At 33.0% G+C, this 22,133-nt stretch overlaps 1 protein-coding gene across 1 annotated transcript; it reads left to right on the plus strand.

Annotated features, from left to right (window-relative positions):
- The first annotated feature begins 16,203 nt into the window (after positions 1 to 16,203).
- On the plus strand, positions 16,204 to 20,295 carry LOC110782847 (anthranilate N-benzoyltransferase protein 2-like). The gene is made up of 2 exons (XM_021987093.2): positions 16,204 to 17,009; positions 19,622 to 20,295. The coding sequence occupies exons 1-2, from the start codon at positions 16,331 to 16,333 to the stop codon at positions 20,278 to 20,280; spliced, it is 1,338 nt and encodes a 445-aa protein (XP_021842785.2). The 5' UTR covers positions 16,204 to 16,330; the 3' UTR covers positions 20,281 to 20,295.
- Positions 20,296 to 22,133: the final 1,838 nt, after the last annotated feature.

Genomic DNA, 22,133 nt, shown 5'->3' on the forward strand with positions numbered 1-22,133 from the left:
TCAAATTTGAGTATTAAATATTTTGGGACTTGGGAGGTTACTCTATGATGGGCTTAAGTTCAGACTTGTAGAAGTTATAGTGATCCATGATGTTTTGACTCGTCACCTAGCCTTGACGTAGCCATGTGGAATAAAGTGTCATGATCACTCCAACCATCCACAATTATCATCTCCTTTTTCTTTCCAGCTAATATAAGTTGTCGTGTTACCCTCTCCACATCAGCCTTTTCTTGTTAGAGTAATGTCATTCATGATTTATTTTAACCAGGGATGTGACCACCTAAATTATGGCTAACAACAACTGCATACAATGACAACCCCCATCTGTGAAACGTTCTTGCAATTTCTTGATCTAAATGGTTCCTAGTATAATTATTTTCGCTCCCAACTTTAAAATAAAGAACCTAAGGACTCATTTAAAACTTATTACATGTTTAATATGCATAATTTTAACGATCTAAGACTCGTTCCAATCTATTTATGCACCTATAGGCTCATTGGGTCGTTATAGGTCATATTTAGGCTAAAATGACATTTTCGCTCCCAACTTTGAACTAAAGAACCTAAGGACTCATTTTAGACTATTAGGACATTGTCATTAGTTTCTTGAATGTTAAAATGTGATATTTAATTTGTATTTAATCTAATGTTTAATTTAAATTTCTGTTTTTGTAAAGGTCTACACTCCGAGGATTGCGCCTTATGCGAGGAATTTGATGTGGTTCGTGAGCAATGGGCTAAGTTTTTTACCAACAAGTATTTATTATTGGCTTTAGCGCGCTTGATCGAGTTGGTTTAGTTGTTATAGAATAAATTTTATATTAAAATGTATGTTTATGTTGAAATTGGAACTTATATTTAAATGTAATATGTGCACTTTGGTTTTGGGATATATAGTATACAAAACTCCAGTTGTTGTTTTTATAATTGTTATACAGGTTGCGTTATTCTATTATTGTTTTGACAGGTTTCTATATTTGGTGCAAGGCACTCTAGGTATCCCTAAACAAAATTAGAATTTTCCCGCCAAAAGTGCTTTTTTGCAGCGTACATATATGTTGTACGCTGCAACAAGGGAAAAAAATTTCGCAAAAATTCAGACTTGTTGCAGCGTACAAATAAATGTACGCTGCAAAAAATTGAGTAATTCAGACTTGTTGCAGCGTACAAATAAATGTACGCTGCAAAAAGTTGAGTCTTTTGCAGCGTACATATATTTGTACGCTGCAACAAGTCCAAAATTTTGCCAATTTTTTGGCACTTGTTGCAGCGTACATCTAAAAGCCCGCTGCAACAAATCACTTTTTGCAGCGAACATTGTACGCTGCAACAAGTTCAGACTTGTTGCAGGCCCCCCAGTTGCAGCATACGATGTACGCTGCAACAGGGGTCTAAAAGCCCGCTGCAATAGGGGTTTTTTCTACTAGTGTCTCGCCGGTAAAAGGTAAAAGTTTAGGGTTAGGGTTTCTATTTGGATTAGGAATTGCTAGTTGTAAGGTTGTGATTCGATTTGTAGGGGGTTTTGGTTTAAATTCGAAGTTTTTCTTAGTCGCCGCCGTCTTGTAATGTCGAAAAAACGCCAATCTTGACGGTAAAGGTAAAGACTTGGAGATGGGTTGACCAATTTCGTGTCCCTGAGGTTCTTGTCAGTGACTTGTTTCCTCTGTTTCTCCTCCCTGTTCGTGGGTTAGTGGTATCTTGTTTTAATTGTTAGGTTTTGATGTTTTGGTTTGTTGTGTTGATTTGTTGTGTTGTTTTAGGTATGAGCAACTGTAGTTTTAACATGATGCTTTGGATAGGTTTTGTTTGGGGTTCTCTTGTCATTGTTAATGTTAACCCTTGTGTGATTGTTGAATGTGGAATTTCCCTGTGGTTTCTGGGTTCAATTGGGGAAACTAAGAAGTTATTTTCAATTTGTAGATGGTGCGAGCATTGTGTGATTGCTCATAGTGTGGGCTGGTTAGTTGTGTTTGGGAAGTTCTTCAGTGGTTTTATTTTCCCAAACGATGAAACAATCAATGAAGTTAGTGAATGTGTAGTGTTTGTGTTAGGGGATTTAATGTTCTTTGAGTGCGAATTTGGGGATTGGTGTCTCAGGTGTTTGATTAGGGGTGGAGTTTTAGTTGAGAGAAAGGTTCAGTGTCTTTGGGTGTTGGTCTTGGGTATTGTTAGGATGTGGAGGTTAATCTTTGTTAATCTTCATTTTAGGTTAGCGTTGAGTGTTATTCTCGACGCTTTCAAAATCAGTTATTTGAACGTTGCTCCCCATTGTTTGGGGGTTCATAGTATGCTAAACGCGTTTCTTTTAGACGCTTGTGCGCAATGCACAAGGTCTCTACACCTAAACATTGTCTCTCTTTTGCTCTTTCCCTTTTACCCCAAGTTTTACAGGTTCTTAAAGGAGTCTCCTAGTGGTTGTCGGTCCACCATTATCAACATCTTTTATAAAGGAATCATGGATATAAGAAGTCTTGGCATGATAGCGCAATGTAGCTTGTGTAAACAAGACTTCGTTTACAATCAGGGGTTTCAACAAGAGAAGTCAGCTTCACCTTCAAAGTTCAAGCATCTGTTGTTTATTTGTGTGATTGTAATAGTTGTAATAGTCTTTAAAGGCCTTAGTGATATCTTAGTTAGTAATGTAGTTTGTAGGTTGTAGTTCTGTTGAACTTTTACTTTTTGTATGATTAAGCCTATGTCAACAAAAAAAAAAAGTTTAATATATATAATGGTACAAGATACCTAATAAAAATTCGTACATCACACGGGCTTAAAACTAGTTATTATATATATCAAAACATTATCATGTAGAATCTTATTTGATTTCTCGCTATTTATTTTCGAATGATCAGATTTTTTAACTTTTTCACATACAGAATTGGATATATAATTAGTTAAACATTGCATTATAGTCTGTGCCTATATAGTGAGAACTTATAGAAACGGAGGTATACATATCATTTATAAAAAGGAAAAAGGAAACAATGTCACTTTTAGAGAACACAAACTCTTATGTAAGGTCGGTGTACAATACATGTTGCAAAGTGGATGTAAAGTTACCTAAAAATGTTTAAAATTACCCCGATATAATATAAAATTTATTTTTATTTTAGTGATACAAACTTTCTCTTTAATAAAAGTATCCCTGCAAAGGTATCATGAGCGCAGAAAACTTATGTTAATAGAGCAGCCATTAATCTTATATACAACTAAACAAACTTTTAAGAAAGATAATATTATGACTATAAGACCAATTTGTCGTACTCCCATCTCCTTGCACATAGGTCATAGGGGTGACAATGGACCGGGTTTGGATCAAGTGAGACTCAATTTGTATCCATCCATGACATTTCATCCGTCATCCAACCCACCCATCACCATTAAATACTTCATCCACATCCAATCCATCCATCACCCACGGGTGATTCGGGTGGATCGGGTGTAAATCGGGTGAAATATATTTGAAGACATATAAAAACAACTCAACGTGACACATATTGAAATTAGGAATCATTAGGCCACGTATAGTACATATGAATTTTCTTTTTATAAGTAAAAACCATGGCATGACTTTTACAAAGCTTTATAATTATCAGTGTGTTATCCTAGTAAGGGAATGAAATACTTTATATTATGCTTATATCTAGTGTAGTTTTATTTACAATAATAAATATATTCACAAAGTAAATGATGATAATTAAATTAAATCTTACAACTAATGTAATAAGTTGATGGATCGGGAGACAGAGAAATGCTCTCGTAAGAACACTTTACTCCATAAGAACACTTCTCTCGGTAAGAACACTATCTGGTAATGGAATTTTTGTAATTTTTATGAACAAATAGAGAAAGAGAGAGAGAGAGAGACAGAAAGGCTCTCTTAAGAACACTTTACTCCATAAGAACACTTCTCTCGGTAAGAGCACTATCTGGTAATGGAATTTTTCGTAATTTTTATGAACAAATACCCCTAATTTAATTATTCTTTCACCCTATTTTCTTCATTATTTCCGGCGCTCTTTCTCTCTCTCTCTTCAAATCCCCTCTCTGTCTCCTTTTCGAACACCACCAACATTCGTCCATTGCCGCTCGTAGCCACCACCAACATCCGGCCATTGTCGGTTGTTGATTGTCGCTCCCCGTCGCTCGCTGATTATCGCTCGCCGCCACTCGTAGTCACCACCAGTCCACTAGCATCAAACGATTTTCCTCCTGCTTCCTGTTATTGACGCGAGCAATTATTATTTCTCGATTCAAAATCAATTTCAATCGGCAATTTCAATTTCAATCGGTAAATTCTATCCAACAATTCTCATTTCTCTATTTCTCAATTCGAAATCAATTTCAATCTCAAATTTTCAATCGATTGTTCGAAATCGAATCCCTGCTCGCGGTGGTTCTTTCGTTGCCGCTCGCAGCAATCCGGCGACGTCACGATTATCCGATCCTCCTCATTCCTCCTCCAATTCCTCAATCAGCACTTCTTAATTCGCCGGTTGCTGCTCGCGGTGGTTCGTTCCACAATTCAGGTGTTTAATCTGAATTATCTACCTTACTAGCTCGAACTTTGAAAATAAGTTAAGGAAAAATGATTCTGCTTAATACTGGAATCGGTTCAATTGACAGTGTGACTGATTCAATTGATTTTGCTTTACTACTGAAATAGGTTCAATTGACGGTGCCGTCGATTCAACTTATTCTGCTTTATTAATGTAATCGATTCAATTGACAGTGTAATAAATTGAACTAAATATTTTAAATTGTTCTACATACTGAAATCTGAATTTTTAGGTTAAAATATGGCAATTTGGTGATTTCGTGGAAAAATGTACTCGGATCTTGAAAATGCAAACATATTTTAATAAATTTAGAACAAGCTTGAATACATTTTAGAACATGCTTGAATAAAATTTGAACACTGTAGAATAAAGTTAGTACATGCTTGATTAAATTTAGGTCATATTTGAATAAATTTAGAACATGCTTGAATAAATTTAGAACATGCTTGAATAAATTTAGAACATGCTTCAATAAATTTAGAACATGATTTAATAAATTTATAACATGTTTAATAATTTTAGAACATGCTTGAATTAATTTAGATCATGGTTGAATAAATTTAGAACATGCTTGAATAAATTTAGAACATGGTTGAACAAATTTAGAACATCGTTGAATAAATTTAGAACATTCTTGAATAAATTTAGAACATGAGCTTGAAAATTTAGAACATGGTTGAATCAATTTAGAACATGGTTGAACAAATTTAGAACATGCTTGAATAGTTTTAGAACATGGTTGAACAAATTTTGAACATTGTTGAATAATTTTAAAACATGGTTAAACAAATTTGGAACATGCTTGAATAAATTTAGAACACTCAGAGTGTGAAAGTGTTCTGATTAGAAGTTACAGTCAATAATTTTGCATTTTAGACACATATTCCATTATTCCGATCTAAAGTGTAAAGAACTTTAATGCGGCTCTTTAATCGTCCCGTCATTAAAGTGTCTTAATATATTAACATTAAAAATCTATGAAACGTACCTATTACGGATTTACGAGTATCTCATGCATATGAAAATTTATTGTGACGTAATTGAAATACTTTGTCCGTTCTTTTTTAGATGACATAATTCTTTAGCCACGTTTGTCACCGCACAACTTCAAATATCAATATCTTAATTATAAATAGGAAAAAATTATATTGTATAGCTCATGACTGTTGGCATCTTTGGGTCTGCTCTTCTTCTCCTTTGGAGTCCTTCCTAGAAGGTTTGCAAAGGAGTTTGAGTGAGCTTGTTTAGGTTGTTTTTTGCTCTGATATTGATAATGGAAGCTTACTAATTTATCAAAAAGAAGGAAAAATTTATAAAAAATTGATATTTAAAAAATATCATTGAGACGAATCTAATAAGACTTCACATGACTATGTGTTTTCTTAAGTAGTTAAGTATAAATCACAAAAGAAAGTCAAAGAGCCTTGTGTGAATAGTGTTAAAATTAACTTGTGTCACCTAATAAGAAATGGAGGAAGTACCTAATTATAATTTCATTATTCAATAAATGTGAAAAAGCGAAAAAAACATACAATGACATGTTAATTGATACGATAATGAACATGAGATCTTGGCCTGAATTGAAGGCATGTGTGTTTATTTTATTTTATTTATAGTAATGCCAATTCATTAATAAAAAATCATACGACATTTACAAAGGAAATATGACTTTAACAAATACATAGAAAATTAAATCAAACAAATATTTCCGTTGTCATAATACGACCGTCAAGGAGATCTTGCAATGTGACGCATCTCTCGCTAATATCAGTAGAATACACATCCTTTCGAAAAGACAATCTAACGATCTCTTATTATAGTCGTGAGGATGATTTTCATATGATTTATCTTAACATATTAGATTAGAAAGAATTGATACCCTCTGCGATCTCCTACAAATTTTTACCAATGAACCAAGTTTACGGCCGGTAGTCCTTCAGATCTGCGATCCTGTACATTTAAAAAAAAAAAGTCTATGGCAAGGAGAAGAGAACAATCATTGTCTTTCCCTGACACCAGGAGTGAGCATTATTGTATATCTAAAAACAAAGCAAACCAAGAAAAATAACTACAGAATTAAAATTTGGGGTTTTTCAACGTTAAAAGTTGATGGGAGCCCCTTCAAAATTTTGAAATTCATTGATTAGAACTTAAAATAAAATCTATCATATACATGTCTGTTGAAAGACAATGATTGTAATTTGTATCGCAATTTTAGTGTATTCACCAAAAATATTACAAATTATTAAAGTTGCCCCAATTGAAATATGACTGTTTATCCGGTTCATGATAAGTTGATAACATAACAATTTAAACATGACTTCTTATCCGCAAGTATTTGTTTACACCGGTCCATGATAACATGACAATTTAAATATGACTGCTTATACGCAAGTATTTGTTTACAACTTTACATCGGTCCATGATAAAATGACAATTGACACATGCACTTGATTGCCATCATATCTTTACAATTATCTGGATTAAAATTAAAGTAACTGATTACTATACCAATCGAATTATAAGTTCAACATGTAGGAAATTCTATCCCGTGCACGACTTATTTACTATTTTATGCTTTTGTCTTGTTGTCTGGATTAAAATTAAAGTAACTACTCCGTAATTACTATACAAATCGAATTATATATAAGTCCAACATGTAGGAAATTCTATCCCACAATTGTGTACGACTTATTTACTATTTTATGTCATTGATTGATATTTGTGCTTGGTAAATCATTTTTATTTTCATACTAGAATTAAAGTCCGTACGATACACGGTTAAATTCAATTATGGAGTACTTTTTTTTGAGATTTTTTTTTCAACTTTTAACGGTAATAAACCTAGATGAATTTATATGAGAACTAAATACGTGTAGTCTTTTCATCACAATACTTAACTTATCATAGGATCGATTTGATAACATTTGTAATTTTTTTTTTTGTTAAGAGTAAAGTATATTAGAAAGCTCAAAAAACACACGCTATCTTTTATCTTTTTTTTTGTTTTTGTTTTTTTTGGTTCTACTACGAGGAGTTCCCACCGCCTTCGGCGAGTGGACTAATCTCCCGCGGGAGTTTGCATGGGTACCTCGATAGGCAGCATCCCTCCCAGTTGAGATTTTTTCCATTCCCAAGGCTCGAACCCGAGACCTTGGTTAAGGAGCAAGAGACCCTTAACCACTCATGCCAACCTCAATTGGTTTTTTTTTTTTTTTTTTTTTTTTTTTTTTTTTTTTTGTTAAGAGTAAAGTATATTTTTAAATGGGATAAGTATTTTTTTTTTTGTTGTTAAGAGTAAAGTATATTTTTAAATGGGATAAGTATTTTTTTCTCTTTTATCTTTTACAGAGTTTTATTTATCTTTTTTACTTCCTAGAAAAAGTTATCTCTTATATATGCTCTTAAAAAACTCCCCTATACATGTATATATTAGATTTGACATGGAAATCTTACTTGGCGCTTCGAAATCTCTTTTCAATTTTAGCCCACTTTTTCATTTGTTCATTCCAAAATTCGGAGATTTTTTTAGTCTAAATGATAAGTTTTGGATATAGTCTAATAAAAATTACCTTTTTATTCTTTTTTCTTTATACTTTACTTATAAAAATGTACCTTACACAATTCAAGGGATATAAAATTGAGTTTGGGATATAGTCTAATAAAAAGGTACTCTTTATTTTAGGTGATAGAAGCTTAGTTGTATGAGTTTAATTGATAAGTGAGTATCATACGGTGATAGAAGCTTAATTGATATGTATGATACTCACTTATCAATTAAAGCTTCAATATTCAATTATAATTATTATGAGCTTCTGTATGGTACAATCAAGGATATTATTTTTGCTAGTTTGCTCATTTTTAGAGTTATGGATGAGCAATTGACATTAGTTGTATCTAGGGATGACAACGGGTAGGATTCGTACCGGATCCTCAGGAATCCAGGTCCAGATTCGTTTTTTAGGCAAGGATCCAGATCCTAGCTATCTGGATCCGTTGGGTAATGAAATTGAGGATCCAAATCCAGATCCTACAGATCTTGGTCCAAAACGGATCCTAACTTTTTTTCATCAAACGACCCTAATTTCATTTTAACCTTAAAACATAGTTTAATAAAACTTCAATGACAACGCTATTTGTCCATACAAGCATTCACTAAAATCAAATTTGACAAATCCAACATAAATAATATTAAAAGTTAAACAAACTTTAATAATACTACAATTATTAAGTCTTTATTTTTATATTTTTTTTTTTTATATAAACGGGTAAACGAATCCAGATCCGGGTAATGACTTAGGACCCGATCCAGATCCATTTTTAAAATCAAGGATCCATATCCTACCCGGATCCATCGGGTCCAAAAATTGAGGATCCAAATCCGCTGAAAACGGATCTGGATCCACAGATCCGGGTCGGGTCCATTACCCACTGCCATCCCTAATTGTATCTTGCAACTCACATTAACGCATAAAATTCACATGAGAATCATTTTTCATAAAGCATATCATATTATATCATACTTGAAGCAATAACCTAATTAATTCAACATTTTTAAACATTTACGTCTATATATATATAAAGGGTATGATATCATAAATGTTTAATTCAAAGATAAGGTGATAAAATGTGAAAACTAAATGTGTAAGTATGTAAATTTTATTGATACAAATGAAATGTATAAGTATATAATTAACTTTTCTTAATGCAAATGATGTATAAGTATAATATACTCCTCCCAACAATTACAATAATTTTACATAATTAATTTTAAGTAGTAAAAAAGTTAAAGATCCATGCATCACACGAGCTTAAATCAATGAAACTATAATACTTTCATTATAAAAAAAATTAAAAAAACGAAACTCGTACATCGCACGAATTTAACATATTTATCTCGATCCAATTTATCTCATTATTTATCAATTAAAAATAAAATTAATATTTGATTATGTAACTGGACAATCCTACGAACTCTCTGAACAATTCGAGAACAAATAGCAAACCAGAACGCGATGATCGTTTTCGTTTCAATTTTAAATAATACTCCGTAACCGCAAACAAGAAACAACTATGTAAGTATTATCAATGGAATATCAATAATATTCCGATAGCACAAAGAAAAACGAAGAACATATGAAAATTGTAAGAGAAACTAAGAGACATATTTCATGGGATCTGCTTAATGAAAATCAAGCAATCAATTTTAAGAGGTGAATAGGTGATGGAACTAACATAGCAGTTTATGGCCAACTAACGACGACTAAAGATTACAATTGCGTTTTTTTTTTGGTGAACGAGTTAGCTAGTTTCTAACTAATGAACAATGATGTCAATTCTCGAATCCTATTAGTTCTATTAACCACGTACCAAACTGAACAACAAATAAAAACAAAGTGCAATTAACCCGAAAAACAACAAGGCTATTGAAATGAGCTATTGGTAACTAATGAATTGGACTAATTAAGAAGTCGAAAAGACTAATGAACTAAGAGGAAAATGAGGGGAATGGCAAGACAGCATTTAAACCAATGAAATAAATGAGACTGAAAAAGATGGGTAAAGGAAATTTATAATTCAATTTTTAAACCTGGTTAATTAGTTTGGTTACCGGCTTTTCGGGTCTATTAACACTACAAGAATTTGTATCTTTAACGACAACCTAATAAGGACTGGTCAAAAATTCCGTCGTAAAAGGCTTTTGCGACGAGGATAACAACCAAACAACGACGGGAACAACCGTCGCAAATGTCTTTTACGACGGGTTAACGACGGGATTTTCCATTAACGACCGCTCCCTTTTATGACGGGTTCACGACTGGAAATCCCGTCGTTAATCTATGATTATTGGCTTTTAGCGACGGGATTTCCCGTCGTTAATAGTACAATTTCTTGTAGTGTAACCGCATGTTCGGTCCTGGTTTTTAAAAATGCAAAAAGATCAATCCTAACCTTAATTTTCCGGTTCGACTTTTTCAGTTTTTGGGTTCGATTTTGGTTTTCCGGAATTTGCACGGCCCGTTGGTCGTCATGCCATGTCGGACTGGTGCACAACTCGTCCTACCTGCCAATGCTGCCATGTTGGGCAGGATCCTGCCATGTAAACGGGCTTCCTTACTAATTTTAAGATTTGTTGTTAATTGCTTAAAAATAAGTGTACCGGCGTGTGGGCCGACCCCAACCCATCATGCTTGTGATATGTTACCTAAATGATAATGCACGACCCGTGGCCAATCATCGTGCCTCCGGTGTCGTGTCAGGTTTATAACGGACTTGTATCGTGCTGGACCAATTCGTGCTTGGCTCGGGCAGCACGCATGTTGGCCTGGCCCATGCCTGGCTCTAACCTTAGGCCGGGAGTGTTGTTTAATGATCGGCCTAAATAGTATATTTTGCTCAACTATGATACAAAAGTTAAAAATAGTGTAGTAGTTTACTCTTCAACAATGTATTGGTATAATGGTTTAAATTGAAGGCATGTATGCGACAGAAAAGGTTCGAACCACTCATCACCTTGTAATCTATAAAAAAATCTTGCTATCCATTTTTGAACTCATGACCTCTTATATGTAAGTGTAAAGTATTAACCATCACTCCAACAACAAGACTATGACTCTAAAACAATTAAAAAAGAGAAAATTCATACTTATAAATGCATAAACATTTAATACCCAAATTTATGTATTTTAATAATAATTTATGGTAACAAAAAGTTTCTTAATTTTTATTCATTTACTAATAGAATCATTTATCTTTTCTAGAAATATATTTAGATCTAACATAAAACCATGAAATTAACAGAGAAAAGAATAGGGAAAAATAATTTTACGCTTTCTTTTAGCTAATCAAATGTGTTTTTTTTTCTCAAAATTGTATTTCGGCTTTGTAACTCAATATACAAATATAACTTAAATTTTCTTACAAGTCATACATAAAGTAGGTACAAAAATAAAAAATTTACACAAAATAATGCAAAATTACTCAAAAAATTAGTTCAACAGTAGTTGATTAACCAATTTTATATTTCATTTATGGCTCTTGCAATAACAAAAATATAGTACGTAAAAGTCAAAATATTATAATGGCAAGTTAAACGAGAGATTACTGCTAAAAATGAGTCTCTGTGTTCAATGAGTTATAAAAAATGACAAAAGTTCCCATTTTTATTTACTAAGACTCTTTCTCCAATAGAGGCTCATTTTTAAAACTCTCTTCCCCTTGTGACTCTATGAGACCCTTTTTCAGCCCTCATTGGAGGTCTTTAGAGGTCGGCTAATTAACGGTGTTGCTCTAGTAGTAATAATTAACTTTTTTATATAGGCGATGTGTTCTTATAATTTAAAAATATACGCACAATAATACTTAACTAGTGTGTGGCCCGGGCGATGCCCCGGTTGCTACATTGAATAACAAAAAGTTTTAGCTTTTTCTTGAGCTCAATATTTGACCTAAATACTTGTATTCTATAGAATGAAAAATATCCGTTAAGTTCGTCAACTACACAGGCACGCTAAGTCATTTATCATGGCAAGTAAGTTTTCAATCATATCATCTTACAATTTGTATAATTCGTTTTCTCGTGGAACTAAGTGCGTCAAATTAATAAACACCAAAATAGATATAAATGCAGCTATATAAGGAAATCCTATAGTTGATTCTTATGAGACTTATGATATCAGGTTTCTTCATGGTTGTCATAATACTTTATTTTTTTTTCCTTTTCAAAATAGTCCATAGAAATTAAAAAGTCACATAAAAATTTATTTGTTTTAGATTTCATGTGAATATTTATTTATAAATTAATGTGAAGAGATAAACCACAATTGGTGGTTGGTTAAGATGGTAATGAGAATTATCACCCAAACTGGAGGTCTGGTGTTCGAACCTCATTGTATTAATTTTTGGTTGTCCATTACATAATACTTGGTAAGTGGATGATGTGGCGTGAGGAGAGTACTACGTGACACATATACATTTTCCACAACGCCTTTTAATATATTAGTATAGATTGGTGAATTGCTTGTTGCTCTTTTTATTAATATTTTCTTGCAGTTTTAATGTTTACTGATTTTGGTGAACGTCTTTTAAATTAATTCCCTTTTATGTTGTAACATAAAATGTTTTTGTTGAATTTATTTTATTTTTCTGATTCACATAAGAGTGAAATAGACAATCACTTTTTTAAAGCTGCATTAGACTTTTCTTTTTATATATCATAGATAATTACATCAATTATTTTTTCTTATATATTTATTTACTTTAAAACAAGAAAAATTGCATGTCATGTAATCTTTCTCTAAGAGCAACTCAAATTGTGAGCTATAAGGTGGTGTAGTTAAGTTTGTCACATCAAATTTGTAGCTACAATTGATTTAAGCTACAAAGTTTTACATTGGTTGACTGCAATACCTTGTAGCTCCCAATAATATTTAATTTATTTATTTGATCCAAAATAAATTATTCAATATCCAACAAGATTTTGAGTTACCTGCTTAAAATAGCTACAAGATTTTGATAGTTTTTTATGTCATTGATGTACCAATGTTTGGCTCACAAAAAATAAAAATACATGAGCATGTCTTTTTTTTAACCATTTCAAAATTCAAAATTAAAAACATTTAACATTCTTAGTCAACTTCCCGGTTCATCAATAATTGTTATATTGCTTATGTAAAAAAAAAAAAAATGTTCTATTACCCCTTCAACTTTTATGCCAAAATATCCTATTATTTAATTAATCACTAGTCTATACCTAGTAGTATCTAAAAAAAAAAATCATATATGATTGATGACATGTGTCATCCTCGTCTTTCATCCATATATTTTTTTTAACTTTTGCTACTAGGTATTTACAGCTTCATCAACATCTCTTCCACTTTGTCTTCCTCGTTCAATATCAATTTACCATTTAATTCATCTATACATTCAACCTCTTCCACTCCATCGATCTCCCTCTTTAACACTCAATATTAATTCACTATCTACTTTATACTTCATTTGTTCTTATTTACATGACACAATTGGACTTTTGGGAACTATCCACACAAGCTTCTTTGACTTTCTTTTGTGATTTATATTTAAGAAAAAATATAGTTGTTTGGTGTCTTGATAGATTGGTCTCAATAATTAGTTTTTAAATATCAATTTTTTTTAATTTTTTCTTATCCATAATTAAAGATACGGATTTTTCACGAAATACCCCCGAGTTTTAAGTTTATTCACCAAATACCTCACCAAATACCCTTGAGGTTTCATTTTCTCGCATGACTTAACCTTGCCGTTAAGTGGCTGTTAGAAACTTTATTTCACAAGATACCCCTGTATTTCAAAAAACTTTATTTCACCATGGTTTCATATGTTTTCACCATATGCCCCTATGTTTTCTGATGATTTCACCATATGCCCCTGCTTTGAACCAGAACCTCCAGGGCAGCCCTTTGCTGTGAACCAGAACCACCATTTCCCCCCTTTCCGGCAATTAAGAAGTTTTCATTACTAAAATCAATAGGTTGCTGAACAACATCACAACTTATCTGATATCCTCATATATAACAGTATGCAATATGGATATCCAAAAAAATAAATCAGTAAACTGAATTCATCCAGGGCACCATTGTACCATACCCACATGAGATAATTAACATCAACCAAATGACATTACAACAATTAATAGGACTTGACATTGAAACAAGAAAGAGCGAATTGAGCTTCCGCTACCTATGAGAAGGCGAAGTGGCAACTGGGCTACTAACACCCGAAGACTTGAGACTAACACAGTAACACTAGCACTACCCTCCTCTTCAAAAACCGATGAACTCGAAGCAACAGCTGATTGTTTGTTCTCCAAACAACACTCCTCCGCTTTCAAATCACCTTCTGCCATCTTGATTTCTACTACTCCGTAGTACAAATTGAAAAAATCACGCATCCTAATTGCAATCACCCACCTAATTTAATTAACCACAAAAATTAAACTCAATAGTTAAAGACATACTTAGTATAAAACTAGAAAACATGATACAAAAATTAACAAATCAAAAAATGGAGTAGTGTGCACTAACATACAAGCCAAGGTTAAGGCTAACATACAAGCTGAGAAATTTAGCAGCTAACATACAAGCTGATAAATGGAGTAGTGTGCCTGCCTAGTGTGAAGTTGTGAACTAACATACAAGCTGAGAAATTTAGCAGCCACAACAAATGGAGTAAAGGCTAAGGTTAACGATATTACCAAAATCTACAAGATTGCAATTTAACAATGTTTACATGAGCAATTGGTAACAAAATGATCTCTAAAGCCCCATAAACAGAGAAATTTATTGTTTTGATTCAGAAGCCAGAAAACAAAAATGGAAAACATAATATCCTCATCAAAGCATTCTGAGATCAGCAATACAAACTTTCTGATCTCAAATTCTCTGAGATCTCAGTTTCCCAGCGATCACCATTCTCATAAACCCTAAAATCAAATTCCTCTAATCTCAATTTAACTATGCATAATCAACACAAATAAAACACGGATCTTAGCTTCATTTACCAGATCAAAACCAAAAACCCAGCAAAAATCAACCAGAAAAAACCTTGAATTCCTCAAAGGAACACGAAAACTTTGATTTTGCAACGTATTTAAATGCAATCAAACGAATTATTAATAAAAAAAGAGGGGAAGAAATCCATCAAATTTGTAAGGAAAGTCGTATAATTACACAACTAAATGACTTAGTCATCAAAATGCAGCAACCAAGCAAATGAACACAAAATCATAACCAACAATAAAATCGAAAGGAAAAAAATGCGGGACTCAAAGAAAAAGAGGAGATTGTAACCTTTTAGCGCGCTTCGGGTCGATGAGAGCAAGTTCAGCGACTCTCTCCTATGAATTTGTTCTTCCATGCATCCCCACTTTTCTCTCTCCTCCATTTCCACCACCGACCCTCCTCTCTCCTCCACCTTCGCCGCCACCGTCGAACGACAGTCCGTCAAAAAAATCAGCGTCAACGGACAAGCTTCGAAGGTGCGGGGTGACATGAGCTTGGTTCGCCGCCCTAGAAGAGATAGAGGACCGATTGTCGCCGCTAGATTCGTCCGACTTGGAGGAATCAACGGCCATGGAGAGGGAAGTGGCTGCAGGCGCACCTCCTTGAGGAGGAGGAATGTCAATTGGAACAGGGTATAATGGTAAAAGCACACTAACGCCTAGTTAACGCCGTTAGCCTCCAAGGGTCATTAAGGGTATCTAATGCACAAAAATGAAACCTCAAGGGTGTGTGGTGAATTACTGAAACAACGAGGGTAATTGGTGAATAAACTTAAACCTCGAGGGTATCTCATGAAAAATCCGTTAAAGATATTAATGTTTGAAATCGTGAATTGACAAACGTGACTAATATTGTGTCAATGTAAATAAGAACAAATGAAGTACTTTTTTAAACTTTCAAATTTCACCTCTATATAAATCATTCCCACTAAAATCACAAATCATTAATAAAATTAGCACTTTAAAATACGGCTTAACAATCACTGTATAATTGGCAGTTTATTGAATTGGCTCAAAAGCTAATTTATTAAAAATATATAACGCGGATCACACGGGCTACAAGTTACTTGGGCTACAAGTTACTGTGTTTTAATAAATGCAAACTTGATCAAGAATGAACATGCATATGCATCCCTTTCTATATAAATAGCCAACGACCAGATCTTCCAACGTCCATCACCTAACAAACCAAAAGTAAGACAACAAAAATACATAAAATTAATAATATTGCAAAATGAGCACCATGGTGAAAGAATCCACAACTATATGCCCAGACGAGCAAACTCCAAACGGGAGTCTTTGGCTGTCAAGCCTAGACTTAATCACACGGTCACCATACACCCACACTCACGTCTTGTTCGTCTATGAACCCAACAAGAATCTCGACACTAACCCGACCCCATTTTTCGATACAAACCTTTTAAAACAAACACTAAGTAAAGCCCTTGTGGCGTTCTACCCTATGGCAGGACGCCTTAAAACCAACAACAAAACCGGTCGAATAGAGATCGATTGTAATGCCAAAGGGGCCATATTTTTCGAAGTTGAGACGACACATGTGTTGTCCGATTTCGGAAACTTTAACCCGACTCCGGAACTACGAAAGGTTGTGTTTCCTACATACGGGTACGCGGGTGGGTTATCGTCGTTCCCACTACTAATGGTGCAGCTTACAAGGTTTAAATGTGGTGGGATAAGCCTTGGGTTTGTGCAGCATCATCATGTAGCTGATGGAGCTTCTCATGTGCATTTTATTAACTCTTGGGCAAGGCTAACTAAAGGACTTGACCTTAATGTTATGCCCTTTCATGATCGGTATAGTTGTTTTGCGCCGCGTGACCCGCCTCAAATTAAGTACCAGCATTTGGAGTATGAGCCACCTTTGCCACCCTCAGTACCTAAGGCGTTGTCAGGTTAGCTAGTCATATCTTATTATATTTTTGCTTTTTTCATTTTGCTTGGACCAATATTTACAGGAAAGTTAAGATAGTTTTCTCTTAAAACTATATTCCAACTTACCTAAAGAAATACAACAATAACAACAACAATAAAGTTTTAGTCCTAAAATGATTTGAAGTCGGCTAACATGAATCGTCATAGGAGATCGTCATTGTGACCAATAACACCAGAAAGGAGCGGGAAAATTTTGTGTTATATTTCTTCTTGACAAGAATCGAACATGGGTCTACACGTACAATAAGAGTAGATGTTATAATAGCATAATAGTGACCATCGTAGCAAGGGAAAATTTATTAACTAGGTAAGCATCAAAATCTTCATTAGTCTGAGTTCGTTGACATATGCTACAACATTATCTGGTATGCGAATGGTTTCTCAATACACATGCATGGCGAGATGTAAATTTTTCAAAATGAGTCAATACATGCTTGATAATTGACACCATTCATTAGCAATTGGATCTTCCAGGGATATCGTGTTTACACTGCAAAATATTAATAATCAATAAGTTATCACCGGCCCTTAATGAAAATATGACGAATATTATGGTCAATAGCTAACAAAAGATCGTTGCGGAGAGCTGTTGCTTATGCGAATCGGAGAAAATATGCCAAGATTGTATGTACTAATAACAACATTTTTACCCAAGTGATCTCTAACAACAATACATGCAGGTTGATCGATTCGTTACGAACAGAACCATCAAAGTTAACTATTAAAAATAAAATTAGTCGGTAAAAAAGTTGACTATTAAAAATAAAATTAGTCGATTCATTACGAACATGTAATTTTCCGACTAAAAAAGTAGTCGGTAAATTTATCTTTTAAATTTTTTTAAAAAAAACTGAAACCAGTAACTGGCCATTCCATTTAACAGTTTCCATTTGACAATCTTCAATTTCAAACCGAACAAAAATGCAAATTTTTTAATCAGAACAAAAATGTAACCACTTTTCATATTATTAATCCAGGAAAAAAAAAACCAGACTTACATCTTCAAGAGTTATTATGGAGTGTAAGGATTAAAAAATAATAATACTTGTACCAACAACTTAGATCTAATAAAAAAATTATAATATACTTTTTTTTGTTAAGCAGGTATATATATATATATATATATATATATATATATATATATATATATATATATATATATATATATATATATATATATATATATATATATATATATATATATATATATATATATATATATATATATATATATATATATATATCATGGAATAACCTCCCACCGATCAGACAGACAATGGCCTACAACTGATCCAGTGATCCACTTGATCTAATTATTAGACAAGATTTTGTTGGAGCTCCTTACTTTAAAGATTTTCTTGAGATCTTCAATCGCCTACAGCCACATAAAAAAATAAAATTCAGAAATATCAAATTAAAAAAACGAAAATTTAATAAGATAAAACGAAATCAGATTAAAAAACGAAAATTAAATAAGAAAAACGAAAATCAAATTAAAAAAACGAAAATCAAAATAAAAAAACGAAAATCAAATTAATTGGTACATTGCATTAAATAATATATCGATTTTTAAGTTAATTTAATTTAATGTCATAAAATAATCAACTTTTTAATTAATTAAATTTGATGATGCGTTATGGAGGGTATTTTAGACTATTTATAGGAGGCTACCAAAAGGGCATTTACGAAAATGAGTTCTAGAGTTCCCTTATACAATAGAGATTAGGCCAATTGTCTTAATTCTTTTACAATTTTATTTTTAGTAAAATTAATGCCTTTTTTGTAAAAGTAATAATTAGCCATTTGAAAAAGCAAAAGGTCTTACACGCGCAAGATGTACAATAAATTTACTATACACCACAATAACTTTTACACAACTTTTTGTAACTTTTACCCACTTTTACAGCACAATATTTTGATAGAATGTATCAATTGCTTTTGCAATTTTTTATTTAAACAAAAAAAATAAGTGGTACCTGAATTATTTGATGAGTGATAAGTTTTTTTAAAAAAAAACATCTTAAGATTAGTTTTCAACTTAGTTTATTGATAATTAATCTTAAGATTAGTTTTCAACTTAGTTTATTGATAATTAAAAGTTCGAAATTGACTTCAAAGTTGTTAAACATCCCTTAATTATTAGTCAAAGCGAAAATGATAAAGGTCGCAACATGCGACCTTTAAGCCGTGTCACAATGATGACATGGCATGCTTATGTGCCATGATTTAAATTGAAAATTAAAATATTTAACTTATATTATCTATTATACATGTTATAAAAAAAAGGTAGGAAAATCTTAATATTCTAATTTATTTCCTTCTTCATAGCGACTACCTTATTTACATATATTCATAGTAGAAATATTGCATTGATAGTAAAAAATATTATGATGACGCGTAGCCTACGTGGCGCCTATATGTACCAATTAAACTGCGACAACTAAATGTTGTCGCAACTTGCATCCTTTATCATCGCCCGAGTCAAAGAATGTACATAGCACTTACTTAATTTCTCTTAAAAATTTTAGATTTTGAAGGATTTTAAAAATTCTTATTTTATTTATTTATTCAGGTGATACAACTCCAACAATAGAAGGTTTATTTAAATTTACTAGAGAACAAATCAACATCCTAAGGTTACAAGCAATGTCTCAAGAAGTGACTAACTATAGATCAAGCACTTTCGAGGTGCTAGCCGGACACGCATGGCGCGCCTTATGCAAGGCTCGTGGATTATCTGACGATCAAGACGTAAAACTGTACATGCCAAGCAACGGACGCTCAAGAATGAAGGATCCAGCATTGCCACAAGGCTATTGCGGCAATGTGATTTTCTTCACGGCTTGCATGGCGAAGGCGGGCGATGTCATAAACAAGCCACTTTCGTACACAGTGCGCACGGTTCACCAAGCGGTCAAAAGAGTGAAAACCGACGAGTATTTAAGATCGGCGATAGATCACCTAGAATCTCAACCCGATCTAAGCGATCTCTATCGTGGGGCACATACATTTACAAGTCCAAATTTTACCATAAATTCTTGGGCAACTATACCCTTTAATGAGTGCGATTTTGGATGGGGTGGGCCCAAGTATGTTCGCCACGGTGGCATTAAGTACGAGGGTCAATCCTATCTGTTAGCAAGTGAGAATGGGGATGGAAGCATTTCATTGGCGATTAAGCTTTACACGGTTCATATGGGTTTGTTTCGAAACTATTTGTATGATTTCTAGTCAATTTATTATAATTAATGTTGGTTTTCAATTTGTGTCATAGATTATTGTCATTTTATTGTGCCATAACAGTTGTGTAATGGTTGGTGTTGACGAAGTAAATTTGATTATTTAGCATGCCAAAGTAACAAAGTAACCTCCAAAAAGTCAAAATCACTTCATATCAAAGTAACGTATGGAGTTTTTTTTTTTTTTTTGGACTGAGGTGTGTGGATTTTTTTTTCTTTTTTTTTTGACAAAAAGACATACAAAACAAAAGTAAGAGGAAAAAACAAAAACAAAAAAAACCTAGAAAGCTTAAAATTGATGTCTTAGAACATGACACCTACGAGCAGGAACTGTCCTATGGAGTTAAATTTAAGTCAAGTGAGAAGATACTTGATTTGGTTATAGGTCTTGTTGGTTGAATTTTTGTCATAAAATAGGGCTTACTGTGGAAGTAAATTAAGAAAGACTATACTCCCCCGTTCTTAAATATTAGTCACCTTAATTTTGACTTTTTCATTCTTTTTAACTCAATTTTGAAACGTAAATATCTCAAAATATGTACGTTAAATAATTATAAAAATTTGATATTCTTAAACAACACATTGAGACGGAAAAAACAAGATCACACATGAATATATTTTGAAATACATATTGGAAAGAAATGAGAAAATTCTTTTCAATAGTGATAGTGACAAGATTCCAAAAGTGACTAATACCTGAGAACAAAAGGAGTATTTGATTTCACTTCGGATCATCCACTTCTATGCTAGATTCGGGTCTGCGCCATTTTGAGCTTGAGTCGATCGATTTTGGGTCATAGTTCTAATTTGAGTCGACTCAATTTAGGTCAGCTCAATTTTATCTTTTCAAATAACCGTGGTTACTTAAATTAAGTTTTTTATCATTTTTGGTTGAAATGTCAAATTATCACTTCTGAAGCCGTGATTTGTTAAGTTTTTCCCTATCTATGCTCGATGTTCAATGGTCTTACAATTAAATAAGTGTTAGACGAGGTGCCTTCGAATTATGAATCCCCGCAACACTTTTATCTGTCTCTAGTCATTTCATCATCACTGGCTTTCGAATTGCTAATCCACGTTAAAATCATCATGTTTGAACTCATCAATGAGAATTTGGGGTTGCCTTTTCCCCCTCTTAGCTTAGCTTCTTCAACAAATTTAGGGTGCATCTTCTCTAGTTCTTCCTTTTACGTGTATACATGGGAGGAGAAAATGGGAAAGAAATCACTAATTAGCTTACAAAATACTCTTAGATGCATGATACACTTGCGTGCATCTAACATTTTTTTTAATGGCTTCTGGGCAAAGGAGGAATTAATAGACTAAAGACTTAACGCATATACTCCGTACTCTGTAATAGACTAATAGGTTAATCTAATTGTCAGAATTCTTTTTTATATCATTAGCTACGGCTACTGGACTTGTGTAGTATACTAGTGGGCCAGTGGCCTAGTGGGTTCATATAAGGCCCAATTAGTTACTTTCCCATAATTGACGTATTTGTTCAGTAATTAAATACGCCCATGTTAGTGTTACAAACATAGGTTGTGTGGTTATCTATCGCTTTGTTTATATTAATTAATTAAAGGCAAATGTTATAGGAAGCCCAATAAGCATTGATCCTAGATTCCTTGAAAGTTTAAATAAGCATTGATTATAGAAATTCACTAATTATATGTATATTCCTAAGGGGGTGTATGTAACAAAATCCTTCTAATTATTATAACTGTCATCAAAAAATTACTATAAAAACTAATATAAAACGGTCTTATGTATAAAATCAATTTATTACCAAAATACTTCCTCCGTCCCTTATTGTTTGCTCCATGTTCTAAAAATATTTTA

Source organism: Spinacia oleracea, chromosome 1 (assembly GCF_020520425.1).
Source record: "Spinacia oleracea cultivar Varoflay chromosome 1, BTI_SOV_V1, whole genome shotgun sequence".
Taxonomy (NCBI): domain Eukaryota; kingdom Viridiplantae; phylum Streptophyta; class Magnoliopsida; order Caryophyllales; family Amaranthaceae; genus Spinacia; species Spinacia oleracea.